Raw genomic sequence first — 16,939 nt, 5'->3', positions numbered from 1 at the left:
TAGCCAGACTTACCTTGTAACTACTTCAATAGCTACTTGTATTACCCATTCTACCCTTAATACAAGTTTGTATATTCTAACAATTGTAACTACTTCAATAGCTACTTGTATTACCCATTCTACCCTTAATACAAGTTTGTATATTCTAACAAACATTATTTTGAATAACCAGACAAGCCTTGCAACAAACTTGTTACAATCCTTGTGAATTCCACCAAGTGAAGTAAATCTGAAATTTTACCAGTAATACTAGCTGAAAATATTACAGCTTTTCATTTTTTAATGCAATATTATATATAAAAAGTGCAACAGATGCTATCTAATTAAGACAGCTTGAATTTCTCTCTTTTAAACATACATATACAAAACAAACCAGATAGTAGGCCCTCAGTGAATTGTGTGAACACTACGCATTCACCACCAACAAAAATTTTGCGCAATGTGCTGTTACCTAGCCAGGGAAACTCAAACAACTTTTGTAAATATTTTTTAGCAAGAATTAGTGTTGGTAAACACTGCCAAACAATAAAGAAAACATAAAAAATATCTGATACTTTTTAGTTGTTGATTTACAAGATAATGTATACCCTCAAAATTACCAGAATGAGTAGCCTCAAAAACAATTGCAATAAATGCTTTAATGAAGCTATATTTGTTTGGCATGAGGACAAGAATGGTTTAAATGTTCACAGGTCAAATACTAACAAAAGGCCTACATATGTTATAATCCAAGTGTTGTTAATGAACATTAAGATGAAACAGCCAGTGCATGACTAATCAACAGCAAAATCATGCTTGATAGTTGCTAAAAATAATAATATATACCACAGGCAAACCACTGAAGTTAAACAAGTCTATACTAGTTAGTTGCCCTCCAGTAAATACATTAAATTCTACATGATAATACCTGTCAACTTCTCTACTGAATGTGTAGTTTTCAAATATTGTATATCTTACTCTCCTATAGTTTTTATTTCATATTTACACAATTTTTAAAATTTTCTGAAATTCTAATTAGGAATATAGTATTCTAGTATTGCAAGGTCACTTGTCATTTAAACCCTAGGCATTATTTACAGTAGCAGGACCAAGGCATGGAAATCTATCTACTGTGTGATGAAATGGTTGTATGCGATCTACCTTACCTTCTGTATATAGAACTGCTCTACGAGTATCACATGAAGCACAGATATTTCTGGATACGTGTGATCCACTTTTTTTTGGTTGTTCAACTACAGAGAGAATGTGGAATGAGAGAGATGTTTGGCACTTTTCAGCCAAATTCAAATTTGTTTGTGACCTACAAGAACTAGCACCCACTAGTGAGGTCTCATCCTTGTTTCAGTGTTTAACTTATAACCTGTGTTATCTTCATATAACTTCTAATACAATTTATTTACTTCACTTTAACTTTATCACAACATAATAGTTCTTTGCAGGCATAGCCTGTTAGTTAACTGACTCCTATATATGTTTAGCAATTAAAATGTTTTTGTCAGTCTTCAAATTGAGTCCAGTTTGTTTTACTTCATTGGAAACAAATCACAATACCTGTCATTCTGCATATTAGGTCTATAAATCTCATCAATGTGAAGATCAAGCAAAACTGAAATTGATCATGATGTGAAGCAGAATGGACAGATGCATGTATGCTTAGCCTTCAATATGACAGTCAGATTGAGCCAGTTGCAAACTGTCTATAAAATAATCACTAAAAACAGTGAAAAACAGGTAAATACATGGCTGACAACAGTGGCATGCTAAACATAAAGAGAATAAAAATTTGCTCAAGAGACCCCAATTCACAGAGATTTATTATTTTTATCTAAACTTTGGCTTTTGTCTGTTTTAGTATTGTACTCATTTGAAAAAATACGTTTTCAAAGAATACAGATGTTTAAAAACAAAGCAAAGCACTTTTATCTCAGGTGCACATGCACTGATTTGTCGCTAATTGCCAAATTAATTAATTAGTGCATTCTCCTAGACCATTATATTAAATTATTGAAATTATTTAGCAGGTTTACTTTCATCAGAAGTTATCTGTTATAATAATACTTAGTTTTTGTCTGTTCTGAAAATGCACATGACCTTAACATCTAAATGTGCATGCACACACACTTCACTTCCATGAACGTAAACAAAAGGTGGATGTAAATATACTTTAATTCACATTTTGTATGACAACAAATAAAAGCTTATTAATTAAAGTTTTTAAAAAGGTCTCACGTTAGGTCGTATATATATATATATAATTATAAGTTTATTTACTGATAATATTAAGTATAGTAAAATTTAGCGCGAACTAAAATAAAGCAAAAAACTTACACAAATTACAGTGTTAATTCATCTTTTTATCAAATATAGGTCATTTTTTATAAAAGCATAACTAATGTTAGGCCTAAAACAAGTGGACTTGTACATTTCAGTGTCTGAGATTAAAATTATTTGGTATTATTCTATAAATCCTATACTTAAAGAAATACTGTTGCAATAAAGATACTAGTTTGACTGCCAATGTTTTATGTTCTGCAGGTCTTTGCTAGTTGATAAATATTCTAAAGCATAACCAAGATTATCGTTTTCTAAACACTGACACCCAAAATAAGAAAGGATCAAGAATCCCTTTGAAATTGTCAGTGAAAACATATTCAGGCTCCATTGTACTTTGCCATCCAAGTCTCATTTAAACAAAGTTTGTCCTCCAGACTCTAGCAATTTCTGATGAAACCATAATTACCCTGGCCAAGACAATCAAAGCCCAAATCCCAGACAATGGATTTGGGCTTTATTAATGAATCACCATTCTTGAATAAGATACCAAAAGAATGAATCTTGTTCTCTTGTTTCAAGTAGGCTAAGTTACCTACTTTTACCAGTCATTGAAGGTACACAATGTTGACATCTCATGAAAAGGGTCTGATTTGGCTCAGTCCAGAAGCAAGGAAGGTTTGTGGATGATTCAGAGTAAATAAAATACTGTCCACTCTGACTTAGTTTGCTTGTTTTGAATTTTGTGCAAAGTTACACAAGGGCTATCTGCACTAGCCTTCCCTAATTTAGCAGAGACAGACTAAAGAGAAGGCAGCTATTCAACACCATCCACCACCAACTCTTAGGTTAGTCTTTTACCAACAAATAGTGGGATTGACCATCACATTATAATGCCCCATGGCTGAAAGGGTGAGTATATTCAGTGACAGGGATTTGAACCCAAGACCCACAGATTGTGAGTTAAGCACCCTAATCACCCCTGACTAGGAGAAAGATATGTATGGATCATATCTGAACAAGGTACAAGATGTGAGGACAAGGCTAAGGAAGTAGTTGAGAATGGGAATGATATCAAGAAATAGATGAAAATCCATGCCCTGATATTTTGTAAAAGGCTAATTCAATTCTAGCTATGTTTTATTGAGTATTTTACTACCGTAAACATTATATGAGCAAATGCTTTGCTATTTCTTTAGGTATTAAGTACTCTATCGCTATTCAAATCAGTAAAAATGACAATTATTTTTGCTTGAAAGTCATTTGAAAATTTTCAAAATAACAAAGACATAGGAATTCTTGAGTATAAATTATTACTGTGGGTAACATTATTACTGAGTTACCTGTAAATTTCACCTCTAATTTCATTACAAGTTATCTTTAATAACTAGCAAAACTTTGTCCCAATTTTCCCAAAATATATTTTTGAATAGCAAGATCAACCTTTAACCATATCATTAGCTTCACCACAATTATATTGAGCAAACCAAACCAACTAGCCACTTTGTAATTTTTAACTACAAATTATCTTAAGCGGCCAAAGTAACTTGCTAACTACAAAGTCCTTTTTTGCTTCTTGAATAACTCATTTACAAGCTCAACCATAAGTCATCCTGAATAACCTTACCAGTTTGGTTACCATTTTAGTAAGCAGCCTATAATTATTTTGATGACAATGTAACAATTTTATAGATATTCCACCAAAAGATATTATGAATAACAAAACTTAGCTACTAACATTATTGTCAGTTTCACCTTATGTTAAGTAAGTGAATAATCAGATCAACCTCGTAACACTTAGAGGCTACAACACATATTAACTTGAATACACAGCTTAACCTTGTAGCATTTAGTAAGTTCTACCAATGGTTATCAAAAATAACAGATCAACCTTGTAACACTTAGAGGCTACAACACATATTAACTTGAATACACAGCTTAACCTTGTAGCATTTAGTAAGTTCTACCAATGGTTATCAAAAATAACAGATCAACCTTGTAACACTTAGAGGCTACAACACATATTAACTTGAATACACAGCTTAACCTTGTAGCATTTAGCAAGTTCTACCAATGGTTATCAAAAATAACAGATGACTTTGTAACATTTACTAAGTTCCACTGATTAACAAGGTTAACTCGATAATACTTAGATACCTTGACTAACCTTGTGATATTTCGTAAGTTTCACCAGAAGATTTTTGAATATAACCGGACAAATTGACCTTGTTACATCTAGTAAGTTCCACCACAATATATAATTTTTAACAAGTCTCTCACAAAGATGTTTGGAATAACCAGACTAAAATTGTTATATTTAACAAGTTCTACTACATGGTATCATGATTACTAGCCTTGTAACATTCAGTAAGTCCCAACAAGATATCCTATATAACCAGACTAACCTTCTAACATTCAGTGATATCCTAAATAATTAGACTAACATTCTAACATTCAGTGATATCCTAAATAACTAGACTAACATTCAGTAAGTCCCACCACAAGATATCCTAAATAACCAGACTAATCTTCAGTAAGTCCCAACAAGATATCATATATAACCAGACTAACCTTCTAACATTCAGTAAGTCCCACCACAAGATATCCTAAATAACCAGACTAACCTTATAACATTCAGTAAGTCCCACCACAATATATCCTAAATAACCAGACTAACCTTATAACATTCAGTAAATCCCAACAAGATCTCCTATATCACCAGACTAACTAGTAAGTCCCACCACAAGATATCCTAAATAACCAGACTAATCTTCTAACATTCAGTAAGTCCCACCACAAGATATCCTAAATAACCAGACTAATCTTCTAACATTCAGTAAGCCCCAACAAGATCTCCTATATAACCAGACTAATCTTCTAACATTCAGTAAGTCCCACCACAAGATATCCTAAATAACCAGACTAATCTTCTAACATTCAGTAAGGCCCACCACAAGATATCCTAAATAACCAGACTAATCTTCTAACATTCAGTAAGTCCCACCACAAGATATCCTAAATAACCAGACTAATCTTCTAACATTCAGTAAGTCCCAACAAGATATCCTAAATAACCAGACTAACCTTATAACATTCAGTAAGTCCCAACAAGATATCCTATATAACCAGACTAACCTTCTAACATTCAGTAAGTCCCACCACAAGATATCCTAAATAACCAGACTAATCTTCTAACATTCAGTAAGGCCCACCACAAGATATCCTAAATAACCAGACTGACTTTGTAATCATTTGGTAGGTTTAACAATTTTTCAAAGTTATTAGTTCTTAAACAAGTAGAAAGCATCCTGCTGTGAAGGTTGAGTTGATTACATTATTTAGTTCATCACTTTTATACTCCTATGTTCTTCACTTTTAGAGTGTTATGAATAAAACTCTTCATCTATTGTCAACACAGCTTATAATTTTCCTTTACTGAAAATGTATTTCTGACAGGTACTTACATCCGCTCACTTACATTGCTGTTCTTGTTCAGCACTGTCTTCTATTTGTAAAATTTTTTCATTCCCATGCACCCCTTGATTCACATGGTTTACTGAATCTTGTAAGCAAATTATCATGCGACAAACCTTCACCAATAGAAGTGCTATACACCCATGTGACTCCCTTTATGCTAGTTTACCTAACTATCACATCAAGTTTGGGCAGAAACTTAAGCACCAGTTGACAATGGTAAAGAAGGGTAGGAAGTGTGAGTGGAAGTAAGTACCTGTCAGAAATACATTTTCAGTATAGGAACTACAATCCACAGTCAACAGCTGTGAAACGACATCCCTGCAGGGGTAGCAAAGAGGACCATACCTTCTTCACCACAAGTTCAGCCAACAGGAGGGAGAAATCCCACCACCAATCTGTGAACAGGACACATATGAGTAGAGTGATATATCATATATATATATATATATATATATAGCAACCAAACGTATTGGTGATATCCCATCTATCAGACAATATCCAAATGCCGATGTCAATATAGTCAGCCATCATGAAATAAAAAAATCATCAATCAAATAAGGGTATGAAACTGAGTGCTTACACCCACAACATCTCAGCTTCTACTGCCTTTCACTGTCTATAGCCAGTTACCCTTAAGTTTCTTAAAGAAGAAATGAATTGAAATAAAGCCATCCTAATATTTCTACTGATTAGACTTCTAACCTCCACCCTTACAAAAAGATATTAAATAAAGCTAAAAGATATTAAATAGAACTAAATACCCAACCTCCTCCTTTTCTCCTGAAGATTTATTCAAGTATAACATGGGAACACCAAGACAAGCCAAGCTACTTGAAGTTAGTCTTTCCATCCCAGTTATACTGAATAAAATTACTAGAAAATTATTATTAGCTACTTATAAGCTAAAATAACTAACTCCCTCTAAATTTTATTTACAAGATATTTTCCTTAATCGATAGTTTAGTTTCCAAAATATTTTTGTATTTATTATGAAATAAAGTAATGTACTTCTTTAATTGCCTCTCTCTATAGCTGTCATCTTTCAATAAGTTGATAACCAGGACCAATAATGGTATTGCGATATAGATATCGAAACAGGAACTTGACCTCCAGATGAATAGAAGCAAGAAAGATGTCCCTGTAATGTGCTATGTCCCACTCAAATCAAACAAACCAGAACCACCTCAAATGCAGTAACATCCTCCACATAAAGACATCAAGAGGAAGAAGCAGAGCAACCAACAAGTGCACCCACCGTGACCCACAACACTGGGGTAGTGCACTCAAGGTGATTTGTTTAAGGGACCAGGGACACCCTGAACACGTATGTGAGGACTTACTTTGATTGGTTCAGCTCTAAATCCAAAACTTAACTGCCTGGAAGCAACATCCATGCAGGGGTAGGATAAGAGATCTTAATCATTATGACAGTTCATTCCAAAGCTACAACATCCCCTCGGACAAAGCTGTGCAGAGATGGAGTGTCCATTTAGAGGACATCTCATCACCTACACCAACAGAAGACGATCACCCTACTCTCAATTGAATGAAGTCTTTATTGTTCATACTGTACCTCTCTCATTCAGGAAGATACCTCCATGGTCCACCACCCCAATGGTAAGGACTCTTGTACTCCACTGGAAGAAACAAGGGTAGAAAAATAGGGTGGAGAGTCTGGAGGAACGTTCACACTGGACACAATGCAATGAGTGACTATGAAACCCTATTTTGAAAAGCAGAAAGAAAATGACAGGGATGGGCAGCAATTCCCTTATGCTTTACCTATGAAGTCCAAAGGTTAGTTAATGGTCCGGAATCGGCATATTTCATGAAAAATAATCTATGAGCAATACTGTGGAACAGTCCATCTCCAGTTTACGTGATGCTAGTGAACAGTGTGTATTTTGTGGCCATGGAAATTTTGAAAGTTAAGTCAACATGGTCTTACAGTGTGAGTTTTATTTGTACAATTGTAAGAGATTGAAGTATACTTGGACAGGCACCACTCATCACAAAGTGTGATACCAGTCAAAACATGGGACAGGCCCCTGAAATTAATATAAATAACAAAAGAAAGAAAACTTACCCAGTTACAGTCCCAGTGAAGTCTGAAAAATGGCAACAAGTGGAAGACAATAACCTGACAAGGAAGAAACACCAACATGATGCAGATAGTGAGAGATGAAAGTATGCAGAGTGGTCCACATGCCCACTTGAAGAATTTCCTCTAACGGACAATGGAGATGAGATGCATAATCTGTAAGGTGCCTAATCTGATAAGAAGACACCTAGAACAAATTACAAGAAGAAGGAGACAAGGAATAATAAGCCAATAGAATTAAACGCTAAACAAATTGGAAAGGGTGGAAGGAGAGAGATCAAGAACAGAGGATAGCTGCCAAGGAATGAAAAGGCAGGAATGGTTATTACAGAAGAAAGCTGTGTGTGCAATATAACAATAAAGAGCACGAACAGGACATTGAAGTCTATCTGGATTAGATCGAGAATATATATAAGAAAGGGAAAGCAGCAAGGAGGAGGAATTACTCTTCCATGCTGCCAAAGTTTTGGTAAGGAAAGATTGATCCAGGTAAATGAGAATATAAGTGGAATGGTATAAAGTTTGTGAAACCTCAATGGCAAAAAAAATCCGATCAATGATGTCCACAGGCTAAAAGGAGAAAGAAATATGTCTTAAGGGATAAATGAAACATGTAAGAAGATGACAAAGGTTCAAACTGAGGTAAAGTAAAGCATGCAGCACCAAAATGACATCCCAATCTGGAAGGACCACACAGCTTGGAGGTCGACTAATCTAGAAGGAATGCAACAATAGCAATAAGGTATGAGAGGTAAAAACTTGATGGTACTAGGAAAAATGAAAATTGTGGGATAAGGCAGCCTGATTAACCAAGATTAAGGAGACAGATATTCCTTGATCAAATAACCAGGTGATGAAATCCATAATGATAGGAACAGTGGGACAAGCAGGGTGTAGAAAGGGGAATGGAATGTGTAAAAAACAAAGCTACTTGCCATTATAAACCGGATCTCCTCCTCAAGAATCAGCCGGATAAAATAAAAGACAGGCGTGAATATGAAGGGTAGGAAGGATTGGATTAATTATCAGGGACCAAGATTGCCATAGAAGGGATGGAGTTATGGGAAGAGACAACAGTGGAGCAGATTGGATCTGGAGCAGCCCCAGCCAGTAAGGGGCAATCAGAAGGACTTGATACAGAGTGGTGTGGATGATAGAAATCCCCCTAAAAGGAGTTGGATGGGAGGATACACACAAAAGAATTTGTCTGTCCAATCTTGACTGAATGCATTGACAGCAAGTGCAAATGGATGAGGTACCACAGATTAAAACCAAGATAACTTGGTATTGAGGACTGTGACAAATGCATCCAGGTGTGGAGTACCCCACCGACTGAATAACTACTGAAAAACTCGAGGATCTAGAGACCACTTCATTGGATAAATTTTGTCTGGGCAGAAAATTTGATCCATAACAAGGTTGAAAGCATTTGGTACATGACACGGAAAGAGATGAATACCATACGTGTGGGCTCAAAAATGAAGATCCAACATTCAACCACAAAGGGAACAAGAATGGATGCTTCCCTGGTGATTGATATATGCCATCACTGTAAAATTGACAGAATGGATCAAAACCAGACGATTGCTAGAAAGATGAAGAAAATTATCCAAAGCCCAATGTAAGAGGAGAAGCTCCAGAATATTGATATGGTAACACCACTCAGATGGAGACCACTGACTGAAGCTATTTGCTGCTTCACCCCCATCTGTGAAGTGATGCTTCCAGAAAAATATGTAAATTCAAATGAGGGGAAGGAAGCAGAACATCCGACAATGTGTGAGCCTTGTTCATCCATCAATGCAGATCTTCTACAATGGAAGGAGGAAGGGTAATAGGAACATCCAAGGGATCCTGTGCAAGGTTCCATTGGCCGTGAAGAGTCCATTGAAGAGATCTCATTTGAGCACAACCCATGGAGATAAGTGCTGCCATAAATGACCACATCCCCAAAAGAGATAGGATCTCATGAGCAGCAACAGAGGGAGAAGTAAGGATGTAGAGAACTGCCAGCTCCACCGAATGGAGTCAATAAAGAGAAGGTTGGGCCCAACTGAGATGAGTGTTGAAAAAAACACCCATATGGATAAGATAGTGGGTTGGAACAAGGAATGACTTCCCAAACTTGATTAACCAACCAACCCGAGCCACTTCCAAAAAAAGCATATGAGTGTGCTGGGCAGACTCCAGTTCAGAAAGAGCCAACAGTTGCCAGATGTCCATGTAATGGTGTAATGCAACCCTCAAATGGACATATATCCAGCAAAAGCCTTGACCACTCAAAAAAAGACATACGGTATTGATGCAAGCCCGAAAGAGAGAGCATAAAATTAATAAACCACCAAAGAATAGCGTCTCAACAGACGAGATACAGGAATATGTATATAAGCATTCATCCATAAACCTGGATAAAAAACCCACCTGAGGTGAGAATTGACTCCATAATAAAGCAAGGTAGCACCAAGAAGTGATTAAGATGGGACAGATCAATCACAGGCCACCAGTCTCCGGTTTTCTTGGGTACCTCAAACAGCTTGGAATAAAACCCCTGAGAAAGGTGAACAACAGGTTTGATGACATTCTGAGAGAGAAGGTCCTATATCACCTCAGGTAGACGCTGATGTGTGGTAGGATCCCGAAGCAACAGAAAGGCACTGAGTGTCCGAGGTAATGGAAGAGGGGAGAGGAAGTTGATGACAAGTATCTCAGTTAAACTCCAAAGAACCCAGAGATTCTTGGCAAACTACGCCTTAGAGGAACAAACTCTGATAAATGAGCTCTGCCCCCTCTGGACCAGAACTCACAGGGTAGTCACCGATACTGTTGGCAGCATGACACTCTGTGTCAAATAAAATGACAAGAGGAAGATTCCCTGGAGGAAGGAACAGGTAAAGGATGGGAAACAGAAATAGGGGATGATCGAGGCTCAAAGCAAGACAAACGATCAACCAATGAGGAAAGAGTCTATTATTGTCTCACTGATTCTACTCTGGATTCCAAAGTCTCAGAAGATTTCCAAATACCAATTTATGGAGAAAAGTGGTGAAGCGTAAATCTCTAATATAAATAAGTGGCGAATAAACTTGGGACAATACTGCATCTCTCCCCAAAAGTTCCCAACAACAGAGGAACCATGTGTGCAAAGAAAGAGCCAAAGTCAACTGACGTGCCAACATGGATGTAATTAGGGCGAATGTATCCCCCCAAAAAAACCCTCAGGATTATGATGAATCATCTTGGAGAGGAGGTGGATGGTGGACAAGTACTGTAGGATAGACATGAGGGTAAGATGAAGACGAGAAAAATAGGCATGTGATAAATGTACAGGATAATCAGGGTCCACCCCAAATGGGTAAAATTGATTCTAGGTGCTGAGTTTCAGTGAACTGAAAATCAGCCTGATGGTAGGCTAAAATAAAGCAAACTGATACATAGCCCACAGAGAGTGAGATATGCTAGCACCCTCACATAATTGAAATACAAAATGCTCAGTACGAATCCAATATCAGGGGAAGGGGGAAACACAAAATACTGAGAAGAAGGTGTATCATGCAACAAGGAAGGGAGAGGATTACAGGAAATTGGGGAGAGGTATAAAACAGAACATATCTCACATAATTGAAATACAAAAGGCTCAGTATGAATCCCAATATCAGGAGAAGGGGGAAACACAAAATACTGAGAGGAAGGAGTATCATGCAACAAGGAAGGGAGAGGATTACAGGAAATCGGGGAGAGGTATAAAACAGAACACACCTGTGAAATCATGTCCAAAAAAGCCGTATGAGGCCTAGTTGATCCTGCTGCATGAACTTGGGAAGACACATCAAATTCAGGTGGAGAAAAAAGGCTGTCATCCCAAACAGGTTCAGTTTATTCAGGAGGAAAATGGGAACATCAGGAGATTTGGTTTAAATAATGATCAATCTCTCAACAAATAATTGTCAATAATTCCATAGTTGAGGTCTCCCATCTGAAGTCTGAGTGAATGTGCTGATAGAAAGTATAACCTTCGAAGTGGTAACCTGAACTTCATAATTCATAATGAATAACCAAACACAACTGTGTTAGTAAAAAGTATGAAGAAGTTTGTAATTAATGACCAAGGTCCATAACTGGGTAGAAATACAGAATAATTCCACTTCGGAATAAGTTATAAATTAGTATAATTGGATAATAAACAGTAAACTCAATAAGAGTAAATCAATATGAAGATTGAAAAAAATATATATATTGAAGAGAGCAGAAACTAAATTCCAAACATGAGCACTGACAAATAAGAAGTGATAGTTAATTAAAATAGCATAGAGGGTGTGTGGTGCTTCTATTGGTGGAGGTTTGTCGCATGATAGTTTGCATGTGAGAATCAGTTAAACCACGTGAGTTGAAGGGTACATGGGAATGAAAGGCTTGTGGCATGTGGAAAAAAATAAATTGAAAATAGAGGTCAGCACTGAACAAGAATAGCTATGTACGTAATCAGAAGTAAACTACCTTGTCCGAATATAACGTAATTCATTATCCTGATAATTTTGCTATCTTCTGTTACCTTATCAAGGTATATGCCCAAAAAATATACTTACTTAAATAAGTGTTCAATGTTTCAATTAATATATTTCAAAAGCTGCACAATCACTTAAAGTTTTGCTGCCACCATTCAAAATCATCCTAGTTATCTATATAGCACACATGAAAAACAAATTAATTATTATTTGCTTTGTAATTCATTTGACTCTAAAAGACAAAAACAAGTGAATGTTCAATTTTTACATGACAAGATGAAAAATGTATCTAAATATTACCTCCTGTACATGATTCATTTTCTTTTCTGTCAAAAACATCTGAAGCAGATTTTGTCCTTATTTTTCTACTAATTGTTGTACTATCTGAAGCAGCTTGCATGGATTTAGTTCTGTTTCGAGATGGTTCTAAAAACAAATATAAACATATCTGTACCATCCTTCTATTATATGGAAAACAGTTGTATATTATGCATATTTAATTAAAATTTAATAGTAGATTAATACAAATAAAGCTTTTGTGATATTAAAAAAAATTAAATTTAAAAGCTATTTTCTGCCAAATTATGAAGCAAGTTTTACATACATTGGTTATATTGATGTGTTCTGATTTTGGCCTATATAACATTTAAATGTTAAAACACATCTAAAGGCCAATCTAAAGACTAAGGATTATCAGAAATAAAGATATGCTGCAATTAGTCTCCATTATCAGATATCTTAAAAGTGTTTAAATTTCAGTAAATCAAGAGTTCATCAATGTAGACATTTGAACTGTCTTCATATTTAAGTTATGTATGGAAGCATGATTTCCTGTTTTGAAATTCTATAGCAATACTATTTTTTGACATAGTCTAAAACAACTGTCTTTATGAGATGATACTCTTTAGTATTTTAGTTTAAGTATCTACAGTTTACCATGACTAGATTCTGTATGCAGCTTTAATAGATGATAATTTCTATAGTAATTTTGCTTCTGTACTTATGAATGGATTCTGTATTAAAAACTGACTTTATCAAATAACTTCTTGTAGTTTTGTTCAACACCAAAATATGGGTGAATTATTAAACTGTCTTTATCAGATAACATCTAGTAGTTTTGTTCAGTACCAAAATATGGATAGATTATTAAACTGTCTTTATCAGATAACATCTAGTAGTTTTGTTCAGCACCAAAATATGGATAGATTATTAAACTGTCTTTATCAGATAACATCTAGTAGTTTTGTTCAGCACCAAAATATGGATAGATTATTAAACTGTCTTTATCAGATAAGATCTAGTAGTTTTGTTCAGCACCAAAATATGGTGGAATTATTAAACTGTCTTTTTCAGATAACATCTAGTAGTTTTGTTCAGCACCAAAATATGGATGAATTATTAAACTGTCTTTATCAGATAACATCTAGTAGTTTTGTTCAGCACGAAAATATGGTGATTATTAAACTGTCTTTATCAGATAATATGTAATAGTTTGATTGCAGTTCGTAAGTATAATTGGTTTGTTTGTTTGTTTTAAATTAAGCACAAAGCTACACAATTTGCTATCTGTGCTCTGCCCACCACGGGTATCGAAACCTGGTTTCTAGCGTTGTAAGTCCGCAGACATACTGCTGTGCCACTGGGGTACAAGTATGATTGGAATTATATCTGTTTAATAATGCTATACTGTTATGCCCTAGTAATGAAGGATTAAATATGATACGAGAAATTGTTTATAAAATATAAAAACAAAACATACATACCAAGTTTGGCTTTGCGGCTTCCTACTGTGACATTTTTCTCCTGCTTTCGATCACTGAATTTTTCCTTTTTTTGTTTTCAACATGAACTGACATCTTATTTGTTGTTACTTCATAAGAACTTTGTATTTTAGATAAGGTTTTTGTCTCAAGTTGTGGACTAGCTTTAGGATCACACTTTTCAGCAAGAGTCCTCCTCCTTGTCACTATACTTAGAGATGATCTAGTTGGTATATTTTTACTTTTAGTTGGAATATTATTACCTACTTCAGTGACTTTATCATCATTCTTTGCAACAATTTTTGTGTTTGGGGGTAAAGATTGTGTTACATTATTATCAGATAAATGGGCAGGATCAATTTCCCCAGTCACTGAAACATCCTCACATGGCTCTTTTTCAATCTTTAGAGAAAGGTTATTAACATCAGAACTTAAAGAGCCTTCATTTGAAAGGATATTACCAACATTTATCAAATTGCTGTTAGATTTAGACTTGGGTATTTTTTTGGCAGCTACAACACAATCTGAGTTTGAAGGAGAACCAATATCACTAGTACTAATTCCTGTAGCATTTCTGGGGCTGTCTTCTACATAACTTTTGGGAGTATTACCTCTACTCCCAGGAAGCATTTTGCAACTCATTTTTGAGTCATCTTCTGTTTTACTATGGTAATGTTTTATGTGAGATTGAAGAAGATTTTCTTTCCGAAAACTTTTTCCACAACCAGAAATATGACATTTGTAATGGTTGTGGTCATCTTCTACGATAAATTCTTTGGGAGCCACTGCAAGACATGCCATATTAAGATCTTTGAATGTAAAATCCTGACAAGTTTCATTTGCAATAATATCACTTTAGAAAAGCTAATTACCACATTTATAAAGGTGAAAAACTTATCATTACCCATTATCTATGAAATGAAAGAAATAAGGTAGCAAGTTTTAGAGGTAATAAATATCAAATGTTAAAAATTTTCTATTTAACTGTGAAAAATATTTATATTAACTAAATAAAAACTTATTTTGTTTACTGTGTAATAACACTTCATAGTTGACTTCTAATCTGTTTAAACAAAATATTTGGCAGCTCTAGTTTGCATTGTGAATAATTAGAATTTCACTGACTTTCTATGAAAAAAAATTATGTAAATATGTATAAGTATATATGTTACTAAATAATAGCAGTAAACAAATTAGATCTAATATAATTTCTAGCTTAATGTTTTTTAATTGTAATTTAATTTATTGTAATTTAATAAAACAACATATTTTTGCTTTAAATACAGAAAAATTAGCTGAACTAATATTGCAATTTCTTTTCTTTCCCTCTCTTTCTCAGTACATACTACTACACTGTTTTTGCTTTAGTTTTAATGTAATAAAACAGAATAAAAAGGGAAATCAATATCCCCGAACCAGCAATTTCAGAAAAATTCAGTGAATTTCCCTTTAAAAACTAAATCCCTGCCATATTTAAATAAAAAAGTAAGAAAGCAAAATACTGTAATTAGTGAATATATCTAATTAATTCTTTGATACAAAAATAGAGCATTACAGTTTCACATTTCTTATCATAGTTTGTGATAAATAACACAACTTCCAAAGAAAAATATGAAATTCTAAAGGCTAATTCAAAGGGAAAGGAAAAAAATTCAATTTATATCAAAGAGCTGGTATGCTGAAATAAATAAATATAACATATGAAGAACATAAGCCAAACATGATAAACATACTGAGAAACACTAGGTTGGTAAGGTCTGCTCCTCCACAATCATGCCTAATATATGTTTTATCAAGGCTACATTAAAGTAAAAATAACAGTACATGGATAGTCACTTTGGGGGGGGGGGGATCCTTGGATAAAAAAATTTTATTGCTATTTTCATAGAGCTCCGCCTATCAATTCATCCGTCATCTACTTGAAACTCAATGTCCTGCAAGTTTTTCTCTTGATATGTTTTCTTTAACTTTAGATTAAAGAAAATCATATGCAGATGCAACTGTCACTGGAACTGAGAGTAGCACTCTAAAAGTGATGCACATATTAGTTCAGACTGCAGACAGTTTGTTTGTTTGTTACAGATTTTGCTCAAAGCTACACGAGGGCTAGCTGCACTAGCCATTCCTAATTTAGCAGTGTAAGACTAGAAGGAATGCAGCTAGTCATCACCACCCACTGCCAACTCTTGGGTTACTCTTTTACTAATGAATAGTGGGATTGACCGTCACATTATAATGCCCCCACAGCTGAAAGGGCAAGCATGTTTGATATGATGGGGATTTGGAGCCGCGACCAAAAGATTGTGTGTCGAGCACCCTAACCACCTGGCCATGCCGGGCCGGACTGTAGACAGTACATGTGTAAATGAATTACAGAGTTCCAAGAGCATCACTGTTTTTGCAGAAATGTAAACACACTGAAAAGTTCAACAGCACAGTTCATCCCCTTTAACATCAGTATTGCTAAGTGCTACTGCCAAATTAATAGTTTCTTCGGTTCTTCTCAAATCACCCAAGAATACGAAACTTGAGACTAATCACTGAGCAACTCAAAATGATCTTCCATATGTCTTAGGGCATAGTCCTATGCAATGTAAAGAAAAATCACTTTTGAACCTATATCTGCATCAATAATAGGATCATCCTCAGATTCATAAATAGTAAAGCATTTCCTCTGTCTGACGTGAGTCTAGGTCAATTATGCAGCAACTAAATTTGCTCTTTCCAATTCTTTATCACTTCTCATTATGCCTTTGAAACTATTCAAGAGAACCTTGAGTTCTAGGCATGTTGTAGCACAAGATAATAAGTGTGCGGACCATTTTCAT

General features: G+C 35.0%; 1 protein-coding gene across 6 annotated transcripts in view; it reads right to left on the bottom strand.

The window, feature by feature from the left end:
* LOC106458059 (PHD finger protein 20-like protein 1) overlaps positions 1 to 16,939 on the bottom strand; it is an 89,053-nt gene that overhangs the window by 26,704 nt on the left and 45,410 nt on the right. For 3 of the 6 annotated variants that reach the window (XR_002610301.1, XM_022384183.1, XM_022384184.1), the window contains exons 1-3: positions 14,115 to 14,245; positions 12,652 to 12,777; positions 1,146 to 1,232 (exon numbers count right to left, since the gene is read on the bottom strand). Coding sequence is in view for 4 of the 6 variants with exons in the window: in XM_022384183.1 (XP_022239891.1) it covers positions 1,146 to 1,232; positions 12,652 to 12,751 (187 nt within the window). In the remaining 2 variants the exon portion in view is untranslated. Of the gene's footprint in view, positions 1 to 1,145; positions 1,233 to 12,651; positions 12,778 to 14,114; positions 14,897 to 16,939 lie in introns of those variants that run through there. The other 3 variants (XR_002610300.1, XM_022384186.1, XM_022384185.1) reach the window with 3 other exon arrangements.

This window comes from Limulus polyphemus, unplaced genomic scaffold, assembly GCF_000517525.1.
Source record: "Limulus polyphemus unplaced genomic scaffold, Limulus_polyphemus-2.1.2 Scaffold410, whole genome shotgun sequence".
NCBI classification, from domain to species: Eukaryota; Metazoa; Arthropoda; class Merostomata; order Xiphosura; family Limulidae; genus Limulus; species Limulus polyphemus.
This window is presented reverse-complemented; position numbering and strand designations above follow the sequence as displayed.